Source organism: Pectinophora gossypiella, chromosome 22 (genome assembly GCF_024362695.1).
Source record: "Pectinophora gossypiella chromosome 22, ilPecGoss1.1, whole genome shotgun sequence".
Taxonomy (NCBI): domain Eukaryota; kingdom Metazoa; phylum Arthropoda; class Insecta; order Lepidoptera; family Gelechiidae; genus Pectinophora; species Pectinophora gossypiella.
In genome coordinates this window covers 4206048-4224502 of record NC_065425.1, presented here as the reverse complement: position 1 = coordinate 4224502, position 18455 = coordinate 4206048, and the positions used below count along the sequence as shown (strand labels likewise).

The following is an 18455-nucleotide window of genomic DNA, read 5'->3' as shown; positions in this document are numbered from 1 at the left end:
GCGAATTTAAAATGCATCTGTCGCCTAGTAAACCTTTCACTAAGAGAGAGGTAAGATGCGGGGTTAGCGGTGTGACGTATGTCCAAGCGTGAGTCGAATTTATTTGACACTGACTACAGGATTATTCGGTCTTGTCATACGCCACAATCTTAAAGAAAAGTGTAATGTTTATAGGATAACAAGAATTTCCCCATTCCGTAATTTTCCGGTAGGAAACAAACGTGATGAGAATTAGATCTACGTATGTTTGTTTGAAATAATCAAGGAAAATGTCGCTGTAAGGTTAATATTATGATAAAAGGATATTTCTTAAAATATCTACTACGACTTCCATTGATAAGAAAATATGAGTGAAAATGTAAAATGACGTAGAAAAACGTTATCGCATTTGCTGCCAAAGATTAAATAATATTATGAGGACGGTACTTGTAATAATTTATGAAATAAAAATAATTTATGAAATGAAAATATTTATCTCAGAATAAGATCAAAGTAGTTTGAGCTTGTTTGCTTAGAGCTTGCGGTTAGAGGGCTTAAAATTTCAGGTGCAATGATTATAGGTTTCCATGATGAATTTGAACCTTAAATACCTGGTATACAACATAATTCGAATAATCATCGCTGATCTTGGTAAGTAATATATCAGCATTATTTTTTGTTAAAGTGATTTGTGTCTTTTATTCAATTGCAAAAGTTGAAAATCAGTTTCGCCAAAAATTCCAATGATTTCAATGTATTTTCAGTGATAGAGGTACCTAGCCGATTGTTAAAAAATGAAATTATGTGACTTAATTTATGATTTATTAGCCTTTAATACAGTTGAAGTAGGTACCTTGCTCCAACTGCCTTCACAGATAAGTATTCTTGACAAATTAGCTAAACATCATAATAAATAAGTAGATCATATTAAAATTATGTTCGAAAAACATCAGCACTTTTCCAATACCTATTTTGAAGTACGTGTTGTGAACTCAGTGAAAATAAAACTGAAGAATCTATATTGAAAACTTTATTTCTTAACAAACTATGGAGTTGATTTCACGACTAAAATGGCGATGCCATATAGCACGTCTGCTCTTTTCTTTACTGGTCTGCAGCATTATTACGATATCTGACAATAAGACTACTTCCTTGCATGGGTTGATTTATTATTGTTGATTTCTCTAGTATAATTTTGGACGTTGTTGATTATTGGCTTTGTTGGTATTAATTCAATGTCTTCAGCATTGCGAGATCTAACAAAAAGACCTACTTTTTGCATAGGAAAATCTTTACCTGAAGTGTTCGAATCTGAAATATTGGGCGTAATAGATTTAGAAAGTGTGGACTTGATCGGTTTTTCAATGTCTTCATCATCATTGCGAGATCTAAGAATGAGACCAACTCTTTGCATAGGAAGATCTTCAGCTGTAATATTCGAGTCTGAAATTTTGACTGTAGATTTAGAGACTTTCGGTTTCACTGGTACTTTAATATCTTCATCGTCATCACGAGATCGTAGAATAAGACCAACTCGTTGCATAGGATGATCTTCTTTGGAATCTACCTTTACAGTAGCGGTTTTGCTATCTCTGTCTGTTGTAGAAGTGAGTTCAGTGGCATTGGTTTTTGTAGCATTGTGTATTTCACCTCCAGACGCAAGTAAGCGCTTTTCTTCCTCTTGTTTCCTTCGCATGGCTGATATTTCGCTTTTAGCGGGACTGCAAAAATATAAGAATATTTTTTCTTTATACAGAATGTTAGTGACACCGAAAAGAAAAAAAAATAGAATTGATTGATTGATTTTTGTTTTTATAGCACTCCCCCGTGGTTAAGAAAAGTCACAAAGAGAAAATAAGCCGAAACCGAACAAATCTGACTCGGACGGGACTTGAACCCGCAGCTCTTGTCAAGCCGGGATCAACGTGTTAACCATTACACCACCGGGTCCTCCTCCTGTCCATGCGAAATTCTTTCAAAAAAAGTAGCTAAGGCTTCATCTTTACGATAAGTTGAAATCTACATGTTACTGTAGACTTATCGGTCTAAGTAATATTAGTACTCAATATTCTATACTCAATTTCGCATGGACAGGAGGACCCGGTGGTGTAATGGTTGACTCGCTTGTCCCGGCTTGACAAGTGCTGCGTGCGGGTTCAAATGCCGTCCGAGTCCGAGGAATTTTCCAACAGTAAATTCCACTTGATATCAACTCGGAATAATGTCTGAATCATCCCCCAAAGTTGTCGTTACAATTGTATAATTTTCAATTGTCAATTCCACGGGTTAGTAAAAGTAGCGTAGTGAAATACACTCCATACTGCATCTGTGCAAGAAAATCTTACCCGTCAGGGTGATCAGACCAATTCATCTCCACTTCAGTGTAAGTGTCGCTAGATCTGAATAGTTTATTGCAGTCAGTACTGGCAACAAAAGAAAATAAGGTTAGCATTAGGTATGTTGTTTATAATTTTAATATAGCAAAGGTGGCTCCATCCTATCGTTGTTATATAATTTTATAACCATGGTGCGTCTTATTATTTTACTACTGTCTAGATTAAAAATATACTTAATAGAATGTTTTAATTATTGAATTGTGGACATTTGAGGTGACCGTAGAATCGCCGGTTACTCCAATTTCGTTGGTGTATTTTTAAAGTACGTTGGAAGGAAATATCTGGTGATAGGCACTAGTCGGCATTAAGTGGGCAGCAATTATTGAACACTATTTCAACTTAAAATACGCAGACAAATTACGAGTTAGCGGCGATTCTGACGCACACCATTTGAGCGTCCATCAGAGCGGAGTATAACATGATAATATCACTAATCAAATATAATTAAAATAAAATAAAATAATGGACTCACGCGACGTTTTTGTAAATTGCACAGTTGATAAGCATACGATTCTTGTAAACGCTGGTGTAGAGGAAGGGTCCGTAGCATTTGTTGGTTTTCTCCTTGACTAAACACGCGGAAATGATGCCAATGACCATAGAACTGGTGCCTTGTCCGTGCACAAGAGGGCCGCCGTGGTCGTTCTAAAAAAAAAACAAAATATACAAAAAGAGTCCTTGAGATGCCACGCTACCAACATCGCATTAGGACGTTGATGCTTCATCGTTATGCATCTTAATTATTCCGATTTCGACATGACACAGTCCGTTCTTCCTATTGGGAAGGAGTTTCACGGAGTTCCCAATACCGATAATGATTTTGATTAAAAAAAGCAAGTCACCAAGCCAAGCCAAGTCAGTGAACTTTTAAATGTACCATCGTATAATACAAATAAATCACTAGTGCTTTTTTTCAATAGATAAGTGAAAGTGAAAATAAGCGGAAAAAGTAACTTCAGAAATATATTCGCTAAAATGACATTTAATTTCATTATAAGACCTTTGTATGAATTGACACTTTTATATTTTAAATTTTATAAATTTTGCATGATTTATGTAATTTAAATGCACGGTAAACGATATTTTTGTAACATCTGTCACACTGCATTTATGGCAAATAAACAATCTTATCTAATTATCTTGTCTAATCTTAGGTAACAGCTACACTACCTCACAGAATCCACCATTCTTTATCTTGTCGCCCTGTCTTCTGAAGAATGAGTTGTTGTGGTTTGCAGAGTGCACGCGCGCGTTATCAGGTATGTCAACACTCCATGATCTTCTACCAGCTTCATCAGAGTCTTCTAAAATGTCAGAACAGTCTACGTATTTCTCCTGGGAATATAAATATTTAATATTACATAAAAAATGAACAGCAAACATCTTGCGTTATATTCGTATTGGGATTATTTTTGATGAATTTGTTTCAGATTTTTTGCAGTAAGTAATAAAAAGTAACTAAAGAAACGACGAACGTCGTGTCTTATAAGGCAGTCAAAGAATTGGCCTTTGATAGACTAAAGTGGAGAATACAACACACACAAAAGCAAGGCTCTTAAAATAATGACGATGAATAAAAAGAAACTGGAATGAAAATAACTTTTACAGCCATTATTTTTTATTATGATTACACAAAATTAATACTACTTGCTAGTACGGTGTCAAGACAGCAGGGCCAAAAGATATAGTCTAGAGGTAAGAAACAAGAAAATATATTATTGTGCCAATTGTCTGACACACCATAGGTACAATGACAAAAAACTTATAAGCACTGATTTGCTACAATACTTGAGGAAACTAACCTGACAAATCTCACTCAGTTCTGAAGCCATGTCGTTGGTACAGACCATGTAATTGTCGATGATGTTGTGATACCTTTGTCCCCAACGCTTCTTGCAAGGAATTTTTCCCATTATTGTCACTGGGGCCTCGAGTAGGTTAGTTAGATCCAGGTTCTTGCGTGAATTTACCCACTGCCAAAATTGTAAGCATTGAATAAAGGTAAATATTCATCCAGTTGCAGAAAACAATAAGATAAGGTTCGATTTTTTCTTTTGTAAAGAAAAAATGAAGCCGAAACAATTCTGCCACGGGCTGAAGTTGCGGCTTCAAATCACACCCACGCGGCGCGGTTAGAATTTTCGGATCTAATTTTCTTTTTCCCCTTCCGGTCAATGGAGGAGGTCTGTGCCCAGCATTATAGGCTGTCTTTTGTATGTACATCATGTAATTTTCTATAAAGCACAAGACAGTAAGTGCTATTATAACAAAAATCATTCACATCTTTTTGTTATGTTCTAATACACTTTTTGATCACTCTTCCAAATCCCTGGGATCTTAATTAATAGCACTGGATACATACTCGTATATAGAAGCCCTCATTTTACCTAGCCATAGTGGATAATAAAGATGTGATACAACACCTACATAAAGTTAACATGGTCGTGCATTAGATGATAATTATATAAAAAATACATACGTCATTATATTTATCAGTGCTGCCCCAACCGGCAATAGACGCAAGAGCATTAGCTTCTTCAAACTTGGCACTTTGATTATTGTAACAGATGGGTCTCGGAGCGTAGTCACATCCCCTGACACGCCTTGTGAAGTCGAACTCGTCTTCCAGTTTCACCACAGCGATATCGTTGTTCATCCATCGAATGTTGTCATTCTCATGACCGTCGAACACGTAGTCTGGAAAAAAAATACATGTATGACTCATCAGCATGAGAAACCGTTTTGTTATTTGTCGTCATCATCTCCTTAGCGTTACCCTGTTTTCATAGGGTCCTTTTATCTAACCTGAATATTTGACGAGTCATTTTGTTCTTTGAATCATCTAAAAATTATAAAAAATAAGCAAAAAATAAGAAAACCGTTTGTATGTCAGTTAAAAACATTATAAAACTGAAAAATGTCTTTAAAAAATTATCTTACTTCTTGGAATACATTTCCACACAGCTTTTTTGGCACCGTTTTTGATACAAGGATTGTTATAGCGATCAAACTCGAATGAGAATCTGTGAATACGTAACATATTATAAGCTCACGATTATACTACTAACTACTAAGGGAAAGATAAAATGTAACGAAGATATAACTAGTCACAGTTTGAACATAAATCTTGAAATTCATTAACGGTTTAAACTGAGTCAGCTGATGGCTAATTGTTACCCTTGGACTTGTCAAATGACGACATTATTAAAAGTCTAACTAGTATTATTTACGATTATATCTGATATAATTGTTTTTATCATTAGAGGTACATCCATCGTAAGATAATCTAAGTTACAAAGCTCACTCAGCTATCTGTGAAAGTGAATGATTTTCTATTACTGTTGATAGATAATTTGTAACTTTTCATAACATAACATAGTATCACGTCTATATCCCCAAAGGGGTAAGCAGAGGTGTATCGTATCGTACCCGCTCCTCGCCAGCTATGTTTAAATCCCATGTATTAGGAGGCGAGCTTATTGCTATTAACCGAGTACCAGCAATGCTGGAAACCACATGAAATTAATTATCTATGTATTTCAAATTCTTTGCTAGGTACATAAGGGAATATCGATGATACTTTTAAATGATATTAAAAAGTTAAAGTAAAATACATATCCAAGTTCAGCGGGTTGAGATATGAATATAGATACAACGCAACAGACATACTAAAATTCAAACTAAGGCAGGATGAATGAAATAATAGGTACTATAAAATACTTGTAAGTCCCCGAGACGACGTAGAAATGCCTGACATCTTCGATGCAGGCGGCTGAAGTGAGGATATACTCCTCATGTACAATGACTCCACCACACAACCAACGCCGGTAGTCTTGGAACTTAGCGCTGTTCGAGGGTAGTTTTAGATATACCTGGAAATGTACAAATAGTTTAGAATGCTCATACAAATGTATGAAGACTTTGGTTCCTTATGTTGTTGTCTACTAACCAAATTTTATACCGGGGTCTGTCTGGGTCAACTTTTCGTAATAATACATATAGTTATGAACAATACTACAAAAATACGAGGCGTTCAACAACATCAAGGAGTGGACGAAGGTGGCCACGGTAGAAGAGCTATTCCACATGGTCAGGGACAGGCCCACATTCCTTGAGCTGATCGCCAACCTCCAATAATGGACAAGCAAGACAAGAAGAAGTTATGAAGATTTTCACATTATAAATATTGAAACCTGAAAATATTTTTTCTGACAAAGACCCAAAAATGACTAACATTACATGCTGGAGTTACATTAACTTGCAAAAGAATAATGATATTAATCCGTTGGTCCCCTACTTACTAATGTAAGTAAGTAGTCGTTACATGAGCCATGTCAGAAGCCTCTGGCGGTTCACTAAGCCTGAATCCAGGTTGCTGAGGTTGTAAATCCACCTCATAACCCACAGGATAAAAGATAGAAATATTTCTTACCATATAAGGACGATTATGTGTAGCCTCTGTGCCAGTTATTATCCTTCTAGAGTTGTTCAGAATCTGTCGTATTTCACTGGGATCTGCCTTTTTTATAGCTTCAACTAAATTCTGTGGTAACACTGTGCCTGTCTCTATCGATTGTGATCCTGTACATAATATTTAACAATTAATATTATGTACCTATTTCAATACCTATTATACTTATTTTTTTTTTAAGTTATTTTAATGCCTATGATTCATACTTATCGGACCCATTAGTAACAAATTAACATATTTTACGACACAAACTCACCTAAAATGTGACAAGATGACCAAATTAGACATATTAGTCGATAACTTAACCGGACAGAAGTTTTCATCTCGAATTTCTTATAGAAAGAGTTTTCCAACATAAAAATACGTATTGTTAAATCTTATACATAATTTCACGAATGGTTGCAAAGCTGATTAGTCAAGGAAATCTCGTTTCCGTTATATCGACTCGGTAGATGTTCATTTTTAATATTCCGAGTTTTTATGCTTCCGAGTTATAATTGATTTTATGGAAATTGGCATACCGATGGTTTCGTGAATAAACAGTTTAGAAATGTATTTTGTTGTTTATTTTTACGGTTTTCTGAAATTGTTTTGCCATGTTACAAACATTTTGTTTACTGTAGATCTGCAAATGGTGGACAAGGTGGACCTATTGAAGGTCGCGGGAAAACGCATGATGCGGGCAACAGAGAGGATCGGCTATTGTGGCGAGTCTTGGGGGAGAGCTATGCCCAGCAGTGGACGATTTCCGGTTGATGATGATAATGATGAGATCTGCAAAAAGCTTGGAAACAAAGTAATAGATCTATAAGAACTTTCATTCGGTACTATACCCTGAACATTTAGCAAAAAATCCTGCGCTGATTAGCGAATCTTTTCACTATAATGATAAGTCAAAAAGCAAAAGATATAAATAAACGATCGACATAAAGAGGGGGAAATAAGTACTTCCTCTGCATCATCATCATCCCTAGCTTACCCCATTTCGCAAGAGATCCGCTTACCTAACTTGAAGATTTGGCAAGTCCAGTTTTATACTGGACCGCATTTCTCGGGAATGCGGGTTTTCCCACGATTTTTTCCTTTATCGCTAAAAGTGAATGTGTGAAAGAATGATTATTATAAGCACTTTCGTTAAACATTTATGAGAATTTTTCAAAGTGCATTTTACGAATTTTTACTTTTTTTTTCTAAAGTGTTGAATACAAAATTAGGGTACCATTAGATCCTTAAGGGTCGCGCAAATGATATTTTTCGACAACAAAAAAAAACAACCTAAAATCGTAAATGCAGAGGTGCCTAGAAAAGGAAAAGGCATAAAGGTTAAAATTTTAAGTAGACATTTTTTTGCCGTTAATGCTATTTATAAACATTATAAACATTAATTAATAAATTATTAAGAATTATAAACCTTATCAAAATTAGTTTTTATTAAAAATCATAAATTATTTTTATTTTAGTTACGTTTTGAACGCTTTTATGGAGAAATATAAAAAAATAACAGACTCAATCTTCACTACCTATTACCTTTTTCTTTTATTTGACTTTTTGACCTTGTATTCATGTTTGGATCATAATAATTGATATCATGTGGTTTCCAGGATTTGTGCCTGGTTAATGGCACTAGGATCTATCCCTATTGCTGACGAGTGGGTGTATAAGTATACTATACACTCCTCTGCCTACCTGTTTGGGGACAAAGGCGTGATGCTATGTTATGTGTTACATTCTTTACGCACACATCTCATAAGCACCCAATTTTACTTAGGTACTTAATTAAAATAAAATACTACCTAATTAATAAGTTACTCTAAAATAAATAAATAAAGTGATGTATACGTTTTTACAATAAAATACCAGATAATATTTTGAATTTTTCAGAAAATAAATTTAAAGCTCATGTGAAGCTTACTTTACGTAAAAAAAGCTTATTATAATAAGATTATGATTACCTAAATGATAAAAATGTCTGGTATTGAATGTGTTCCTCTAGTTATTAAATAACTGGTAATGTGCCCTCATTGATTTAAAAGATGTGTTGATGTTGCAGTTTCTTGTCATTTCTTCTCCTCAGCCATAACACCTTGCGAAATGACGTAAATTCAAAAATATTACAAGTGTTAAATGTGACCTTCAACAAGTTTATCCATGATAGTTACGTTGTATAAATGATTCTGATTCTGACGTTTGACCTTACTAACCCTAATAGCGGAATTCATGTGCTACCAAAGATCCTATTTATAAGTAGGTAAATCATTAATTTGTAATTATACTATAATCGTATAATGCAACGGAAAACGCTACGGTTAGATGTGGTAAAAAAATAAATTGGTATGTTCACATAGAAACTGCAAAAGTGATAAAGATAAAACAAACATAAATAGATTTTTTGCAGACCGTACGTAAGCGATTACCCAATGACGCAATGCCAATTCCTTTTAAAAATAATAAAAACAATATTATTCCATTCTACCTTTATAAGTACCATCTAAAAAGCAATATTGTAATTTGACATTTATGCACATAAATGTAGTTAAGAGCAACGCTAACAAAAATGTCAAATAGCAATATTGTTTTTTTAGGTGTGCTTCAATATGGCCATTAATCCCCCTTGTATCATAGAAGGTATTTACTTATAGGTATAATCCTTAATTCAACTTATTCTGCTAGTTAACTCACGTCGGCGTGTGACGCGCACCAAGACATTTCTAGCTGAACCGCTACATCGATTTACCCGCCGTTCATTGCGTACTAATACAAGCGCTAGTTGTGGTAGCGCGATACCAAAGAAGCAATGAATAACGTGGAAAGTTCTATAATACGATCGTTGCCTCAGAGAAACATTTCGTTTTGTGCATATTTCGGTCCCACCAGCTATGCCCAGGCATGTCTCTATAATAAAAACTATGGTAACACTACACAAGCATATCAGGCAGGTAAGCTCAATGAGAAAATAAGGGAATTTCAAGACTACGACCAAAAAAAAAATAGATGGCACTATACATATTGCCTTCGTTTATCGTTCTAATATAATGGATAATAGACAAATATGCATCTTGTGGTTGCGTATGAGACAAGCGGGATTAATGGATGGCCATTAATCCCCCTTGTCTCATAAGGATGAGGTATAAGGATGCATATGGATGCATCCTTTATCTTTGTTTTTGGGTATAAACGATGACCCTTGTTATTGCACCCAGGCACAACACATCTTCCACGCATTATTATTCTGATTAAAATAAAGACAAGCAATACAGGTAACAACATAATTCTATACATATATGATCCAATTATCAAACAATAATTATTTTTACATATCCTCTGCTATTACATTATATTTTTGAAATATACCCGAGCAACGAGAAAATAGGTTATTATTACGTTAAATGTATACAGCGCCATCTATATTTTGTTTAGGAAACGTAGCCTGGAAAGTCCTTCATTCAGTAAAAATAAAAGAGAAACATCAATTACGACACTTTATTTCTGTAATAAATTATGGTGCAGCTGCTGTGGTCGCAACAGCAATTTTAGGAGTTGTAGCCTGTTGAACTTTCGGTTTTAGAGTTTCTTCATCGTCATGGGACCTAAGGATGAGACCAACGTGCTGCAGAGGAGTATCACCTTTGTTTTCAGTAGCATTAGCATTGGATTTAGTTGCATTAGCAACGCTTGCGCCACCACTAGCGGCCAGTTTACGTTTTTCCTCTTCTTCCTTTCTTCGCATGGCTTTGATTTCACTTTTAGCAGGTCTGTGGAAATTTTTAATATGTCAGAACTTTTTTTTTAATTCAAAGAGTAGCGGTGGTTGATATCCACATTACTGTCACACACTGTCTGCTACCCTCACGGAATAGAAGAAAGAAGTTAGAAAGGCCCTAACGTGCATTTTGTATGAGAACCGTTGTCGCCGGTTCAACCCCACTGTTTTTACTACTAATCCTGCAAACAGATAGTAACTAGTATACTAGCTCTACTGCTTCTATAGTAAGGTTTAGCTTTCTTGTGATGAAATAAGGAGGGATCTATTGTCGCCGAGTCAGGGTCCTAACACCCCTATCGTCATTATTTACTTAGGTAGGTAGCACTACTCACGAAAAAGCCAATTTGCAAAATGATAAAGAATAAAAACAACGGTCCGCGCGCAGCCTTCACGATTCAAGACTAAACTATATGACGAAACCTAACCCAGACGCTGGTGGGGAGCGGAGTTGCCGTTCTATACATAGTATTATTTCTTATTCTATGTCTCTGTGGGTACTCATTTGAGAACACAGAATAGATAGTGTTCGTGTTAACTGTAATGTACCTTTTGAGCACAAATGTGGTAGGCATTTATGTTGTCACTTGTTACTTACCACTCTACGCGATATATACACTTAGCTAGCTATTTTCGAAGTTAAAAATTGCTTGGAGTAATTTTAATGATTTCTTACCCATCAGGATGATCAGACCAATTAAATTCCTCTTCAATATGCGTGATGCTAGCTCTGAATAACTTACTACAGTCATTCCTGGGAACAAAAAAGGATAATTGGATTTACACGTTAAAATCGCGAATCTAGTATTAATTTGTATTCGCTTATCTTACAAATAAATGGATCTGTGTTGTCTTTTAATATTTCGAATAAGTAAATATTATTATTATTTGTATGTCGTTTTCATATCTCGGGACTATGGAGTCCTGGACTTTTGGGAGACGTATGTGGGGACCAAGCCAACATCTAGAGCCCCTTAACACAATTTAATCTAAATGTAGAGTGATACCAACAGGCGATTATCCCTGTATGCACTATGGGAGTACACCCAAAGACGATCACCGGTTCGTGTAGGGCTATTGCATAATTTATGGTAACAAGGGGAACTGGACTATTGGGTTGGGGGTTAGTGGACTGGGATACTGGGGCTATGGGGGACTGCCATAGTCCCCCATAGCCCAATGCTTGACCAATGTTGGTAAACATGGATAAAATGAGCACTCACTCGCCACTCACTGGATGGGCCACCTATCTATCGACTCGACAGGACCGCAAGGCATCATGGTTGCGAGCAGCTCAGTGTATCGAGAGGTGTACACCGCTTTCTGCGAAGCGGCTTCTTACCCGCCTCACCAACTCGCGTGCTAATTACTTCCACCCTGCGGGCGTATAGCTCTAAGGCAAGCCAGAGGAGAGAGTCCTGTGGCCCCCGCTGGTGTCCACTCCAGCCGGCCAGTTAAAGCAAGTCGGAGACGGAGGGTCTGACCCACTCTCGGTGGATCTCAGCTCCGTGGTGACGTCATTCACCAACAACTCGCCACAAGCTGGCCTGTTGTAACTGAGTACACTGTTGAATTCACAAGGTTCACTGGTGAATTCACCAAGGCGCAATGGGGTCGTCACATCCCTACGCCCATATTATTATTATTATTGGGTTCCACAGAGGTGTATATTAGATTCGGAATGACGATTTACACTGACGATATCGACAATATCTTACCCGACGTCTTTATAAATGGCGCAGTTGATAAGCACACGATTCTTATAGATGCTAGTGTAAAGGAAAGGCCCGTAGCACTGGTTGGTCTTCTCCCGGACTAAACACGCAGAGATGATGCCAATAGCTAAGGCACTTGTGCCTTCGCCATGCACCAAAGGGCCGCCGTGGTCGTTCTGAAAAATGGAAACATTTTTTATGACGTGGTAACGATTACGTTTCTTTAAAAAAGACGTGGACTAATGAAATCATCCTCCAGATAAAGACAGGTCACTTGAAGCGTAGAGAGCTTACACCACAGAGTATTTACAACACAGAGATGCCGCGGGAGAATAGCCAGTAGGATCGAATTATGCACAAAGCAGTCATGTAATGCAACGATCCTGTTATAAATCTTTCCACGTCATTCATTGCTTCTTTGGTTTCGCGCAAGCACAACTAGCGCTTGTGTTACTGAAGAAGGCAATTCAGTAGAAAGTTCCACAACTGCACAGCTCAAATACTATTAAGCCTATAGGCTAGTCAATGTGGATGTCGCTGGATGAATTTACGTTGAGCGTTCAGACGCGTGTGTATGTTATTATGGAGCTGATGAATACTGCCAAGAATACCAACCGGGTGGCAAAATACTAAGCTTACTATCGATCTCTAGATAAGAAAATGGCGAAAGAACACACCTCACAGAAACCACCGTCCTTTTTCTTCTCACCCTGTCTTCTAGAAGTTGAATAGTTGTGGTTGGCGGAATGCACAGGAATGTCATTTGGATTTAATGATCTCCGTTCAGTCTCATCTTCCACGATGTCTGTGCAGTCTACATATTTTTCCTGTCAGCAAATATTATTTAGAGACATTTTAAGACTATTAAGTTTGATTTAAGCTATTATTTAAATTTTTGCTTTAATTTCGTAAAGATTTGACATATGAGATTCAGTAACTTCAAAACAGTACCTAAGTACTAGTTTATTTAACGAATTTGATGAAATTATTGTGCCATTAATTAAACGATAAGTTATTATAAACTGTTATTTATTATATACAAACAAAATAAAAACAAATAAAGAAGACATGCACCTATCAGAAACTCTCTATAGCAGGCCTCGCGCGCGACACGGCAACGGTGCCGCGCGCGGCCCGAATTATATAAGCTTCGGCCAATAGACGCAGCGAATGCTATCGACGTAGATAGACGTCGTACGGCTATTGGACAAAGCAAAGCCTACAGATGGGTAAGATATAAATGGAACTGCATCTGACCTGGCAAATCTCACTGAGTCCTGAAGTGAAGTCGTTAGTGCAAACCATGTAATTGTCAATGATGTTATGGTACCTCTGGCCCCAACGTTTCTTGCACGCGGCCTTGCCCAAAATTGTGACCGGGGCATAGAGTAAGTCGGTCTGATCGTTTTGCTTACGTGAGTTCACCCACTACGGAAGATAAATAGTGTCAAAAATGTATTCAAAATTAATCACAGACTGTCACAACAATACTAGCACAGGCTAAATCCGTGGTATAGAACTCTTGCGTCGACGTCAGCCTCAAAAACAATGTAACAGAACGAAAATTAACCGAATTGACACAAGCGACTCAGGCCATCACGTAAAAAAATAGCTGTCAATTCCATTCATCACTTTAATTCGAACGAGTCGGAAGAACGCTGATTTCACTGTGATGTCGCAGGTTTGGACTTCAACACGGGCTTAAACCAATGATTTTCGAATTCATGTTTGTATCGGAAATGTTTATCGCGTGCTTAGCCGTAAAGATATACATCGTGATGAAACCCATATTCCCGAGAAATACGTTTCGGAGGTATGTGACTTGTATGGGACTGGTTTTCTCTTCGCGGCTTAAAAGGTCAGTCTGGCAGCAGTCGGTTTTGTAAAAATCCAAACCGGTCAAATCTTCAGGTTAGGTGACCGGAGACTATGAAATACAGGATAAAGCTAATGTTTAGTAACGGCTTAGTGTTGCTTAGAAACATAAGTGTTAAAAGTTAATACATATTGGCGTTGCCCTTAGGTACCAGACGACGAAACATGAAGACGATGGTGAAACATGAAACATATTCACATACGCACGTCGTTATACTTATCAGTACTACCCCAACCGGCAATGGAGCCAGGGGTACCTTCTTCTTCGAACTTGGCACTTTGATTATTGTAACAAATGGGTCTCGGAGCATAGTCACATCCCCTGACACGCCTCGTGAAGTCGAACTCGTCTTCCAGTTTCACCACAGCGATATCGTTGTTCATCCATCGAATGTTGTCGTTCTCATGACCATCAAAGACATAGTCTGAAAGCTCCAAAACGTTGTTTTCCATCCAAAGCTTGTCACTTTTGATTTTGATAAATACACTGGCCTGCAAAACTACTACACTTTCCCAATTTTTTTTCTAAACTACAGAAGTTACATATTTGAATAAAAAACCGTTTTATACATGATTTTATCAGCTTTCTTTGTAACTATTAAACTGTACCTTAGTGACATTTCAAGTCCTTTTTATTTGGGAAGATTATCTTATGTACTTAAAAAAATATTATAATTTTAAAAGTATAGTACTTAGTTTTGCAGGCCAGTGTATTATCCAAATAGTAAGTGACAAGAATAACATTTATGAAACAAATAAAAGAGAAGGTGCAGGTCTTGTCGTATCGGGAGGTGAAGGTTTTGGCGGGAAGAAGAGAGGAATGGCGATTACTCCACCGACAAGAGCGCAGCTCTTAAATGGAGAGAGAGAGAATTGAAAAGGTAGCGGATCATTAATGATCATGATCCGTTATTAAAATAAGCTAAATAATAAGCTACATTTAGTGACAACCACGTAAGCGCCATTTTGGAAAAAATCACATTATGACGTGATTTTTTTTCGAAAAACAACTCGGATTTCTTTCAGTAAATTTCAATCCGGGTAAAAATTGAAACGATAATTATTTACCCGGATTGAAACTAGCGTGTCTATTGAAAAAAAAAACAATAAAAAAACACATTTGAATGTGATTTTTCATACACGGCGCTTATGAAGTTTTCGCTATAAGGCTATAAAGGTTTAACATGATAACTAAAACTTACTTCGGGGAATACATTTCCACACAGCTTTTTTAGCGCCATTTTTGATACAAGGATTGTTAAAGCGATCTTGGTCGAATGCGAATCTGTGAAAAAAATAACATTAGGTATGTTGACTTGACAATATAAGAAAAAGGTGAACGTCGTGTTTTATAAGGAAGTCAAAGAATTGGCCTTTGATAGACTAGAATGGAGAATGCTACACCGTAAAAAGCATGGCTCTTAAATTAATGCGTGTCTGTGGATGGATTGCGTGAGAAGGATGGTCCTGGAGGAAATATTTGAGAACTTGAAGATGTCGACCGACAGAGATGTACGGAAGAAGAAGAGGATACAAGTGGTGCTGATCCCACTTAGAATAAAATGTGGGATACATTTTAGGGGAGAAAGATAATGATATCAATTGTACCACCCGCCAATTGTAACAAGTGTGCGCGATTGTATCCTCCACCAACCCGCATTGGAGCAGCGTGGTGGAGTATGCTCCGTACCCCCTCCCGTTCATTGAGGGGAGGCCTATGCCTACCAGTGGGACGTATATAGGCTGTTTAATATGTATGTATGTATGTGTGTATCAATTGTACACGTGGATTTATGATGAGCATTTAAGCATTATAAAATTACGGCTGTAACTACGACATTCGACATAACGTAATATAACATATTATAAGTATACCTATACACCCACTCCTCGCCAGATAATGTTTAAGTCGCATTTAATAGGGGGCGAACCTCTTGACATTAACCGGGCACAAATCTTAGAAACCACTTATGATCCAAACATGTATATGACGATAAAAGTGATTGGATACGGCTCGATGATGGCTCAGACAGCTTTCATTCTAGACCTAAATAATGAAATAGGACTGTATAAAAAGAACAACAAAAATACTTGTAAGTCCCTGAGACGACGTAGAAATGCTTGACGTCCTCGATACAGGCTGCTGAGGTGAGAATATACTCCTCGTGGACGATAATACCACCGCACAACCAACTGCGGTAGTCTTGGAATTTGGCGCTGTTTGACGGTAGTTTCAAGAACACCTAGAAAAAGATAATTGAGATAAAAGTTGTAGATTTGCGCCCATTAATTGTAAGTAAAAAGCAAAAACATGGAACGGTCGAAAAGATATACACGTTTAAATTTAGTCCCGTCATCTTGTTGTCAAGATGGATCAATAGTATAACCAACAATATGAACATGACAACATTAAGCAATCGGGCGGATCGGTCGTGCCACTTTGTCGCTAATGATTAAAGCTCCAATTAGATAGTTACCTAGGTCAAAGATAAATTATGAAATTGTGATTATGACTAAATAAAGACAGATTTAAAACTCACGAAAAACATTTCCTTTTTTTTCTATTTAACTTATTTATAAATTTTAATCAAGATAAACGAATAAGTGACACATTTTGTCACGTTTTTCTATGACGTCACAGGTTGTTTATTCATATAAATTCCATAGTAATTTCGTGTTTTGACGTTTAGTAAAAAGTAGGTAACTGATTGGAATAGTTGGAAACTACCCTTTTGAGCATAATTAAATATGTATAATGATATAATGACATTTTGAGTGTTGCTCTTTCCATGTGGAGGAAGCAAGAGAAGTTTAGTGTGTCAGGATCGAAACAATTGGAATTCCATAGTTTCCATTTACAGCGAGAAGTAAGCATTAGGTTATGCATATTCTCGGGATTCTCTTAAAATGCATAAATGTTTTTGTCATAATTTTAATTATCATAATCCTTTTTGCATAAGGTTTTTTAGCATAATAGTACTTTCCCATAATAACATCTAGGAATACTGGTTTGTTAGGTATAACTTATTTTTGGACTAATATTTGTTGGCATAAATTTGATTCGCATATAAATAGCTTTCCATAATTCTTTTTTAGAATAACAAATAGTGTTTTGTCATAATTTTTACAAGGGATAATAGTAGGTTAGGGTGCGGCGGGGGTGGCCCTTGGGCCACCCCTACGCCGCCAGCATGTTTATCTTACACATCAAAAGTATATTGAATGATGACCAACAGCATGAAATAGTGTCAAAAAATATAAAAGTCACAATCATGAACCAAATGCAGCCAAGGATAAGTAAGTTTCGAAAATGTTCAAAGTTGTGCCAAAACTTTTCTTATTCGGAGTATAATTTTTATGTTTATAATAATTATGCTTATATATCATTATTGGCATTAATTATTATGCTTATAGTAGTTATGAGTTTCAAAATTATGCTTAAAAGGTTATGACAAATTAATACTATGCGTAACTAATAATAGGACAAGTAACAGTATGCCAAGTTAAATTATTACATAAAATTTTATGAGTAAAAATAGAGAAAACATATTCTCTTACCATATAAGGTCTTGAGTTCGTAGCTTCATGGCCAAGTATAATCCTTCTGGTGTTATTCAGAATCTGTCTGATTTCGGTAGCGTTGGCTTTTTTTACGGAATCAAGTACATTCTTTGGTAACACTGTTCTGGTCTCGAGCGATTGTGTTCCTGTACAATAATTGAGTGAAAAAAAAAAAACAGGATTAAGAGAAAAGGCCGCACGGCCCAGTGCTTTCTGAATAAGATATAACTTATAGCTTTAAGTATTCCAATTCCAAGCTCTGTCTGCCCACTACTTCGCTGCTGAGCTGCTTTGGGCGGACTTCTTGCCAGAGGTAGGGGTGTTTCGACGCTTTAGACGCAATTTTAAGTTTTTAACATTGTATTTCTTCTTCAATTGAGGTATATATCGTATGAGTTGCCTGAATTATTAATTGAATAAGTAAGGCATCGTCAGCATAATTTTACAGGTCGTCTCTGTAGTAGTCTGTCTTTGAACACACACCCCCTAGCATTCGCTAGTTATTCTCGCATTTACCAGGAAGCTGAAGGAAGCAGTTCATTCAGTTATAACTCAAATATGTAGGAGTAGTCTTAGAACATTGCAACACTGCCAAATATTCGACTGCTAGACGTTTCTTAAAAACCTTTACTAGCGTAAAATAAATAGAAGCAATTGACAACCCATAAGTATATTTCCAATGCGTTGATGTTACTCAT

General features: G+C 36.6%; 2 protein-coding genes across 2 annotated transcripts; both read right to left on the bottom strand.

Moving 5' to 3' along the window:
* Nucleotides 1–1123: 1123 nt before the first annotated feature.
* On the bottom strand, nt 1124–8996 carry LOC126376950 (uncharacterized). Its single transcript, XM_050024500.1, has 10 exons — nt 8978–8996; nt 6808–6956; nt 6096–6247; nt 5316–5398; nt 4855–5072; nt 4178–4348; nt 3546–3710; nt 2848–3020; nt 2325–2402; nt 1124–1700 (listed from the first exon to the last, which is right to left on the bottom strand). The coding sequence occupies exons 1-10, from the start codon at nt 8994–8996 to the stop codon at nt 1124–1126; spliced, it is 1785 nt and encodes a 594-aa protein (XP_049880457.1).
* A 1346-nt stretch (nt 8997–10342) lies between these two features.
* On the bottom strand, nt 10343–18455 carry LOC126376949 (uncharacterized). Its single transcript, XM_050024499.1, has 10 exons — nt 18452–18455; nt 17755–17903; nt 16288–16439; nt 15399–15481; nt 14404–14621; nt 13579–13749; nt 12999–13148; nt 12325–12497; nt 11283–11360; nt 10343–10598 (listed from the first exon to the last, which is right to left on the bottom strand). Exons 1-10 carry the CDS (start codon nt 18453–18455, stop codon nt 10343–10345), a joined length of 1434 nt encoding a protein of 477 aa, XP_049880456.1.

Bases quoted from the DNA above. Each gene is read 5' to 3' on its own strand.
- LOC126376950 (XM_050024500.1), bottom strand. The intron at 6,248-6,807 runs GTAAGAAATATT...GTACATTTCCAG, and splicing joins CACATAATCGTCCTTATATG to GTATATCTAAAACTACCCTC. The intron at 1,701-2,324 runs GTAAGATTTTCT...ATATTTTTGCAG, and splicing joins TGGTCTGATCACCCTGACGG to TCCCGCTAAAAGCGAAATAT.
- LOC126376949 (XM_050024499.1), bottom strand. The intron at 12,498-12,998 runs GTGTGTTCTTTC...TCCATTTTTCAG, and splicing joins AGGACGGTGGTTTCTGTGAG to AACGACCACGGCGGCCCTTT. The intron at 10,599-11,282 runs GTAAGAAATCAT...AAATTTCCACAG, and splicing joins TGGTCTGATCATCCTGATGG to ACCTGCTAAAAGTGAAATCA.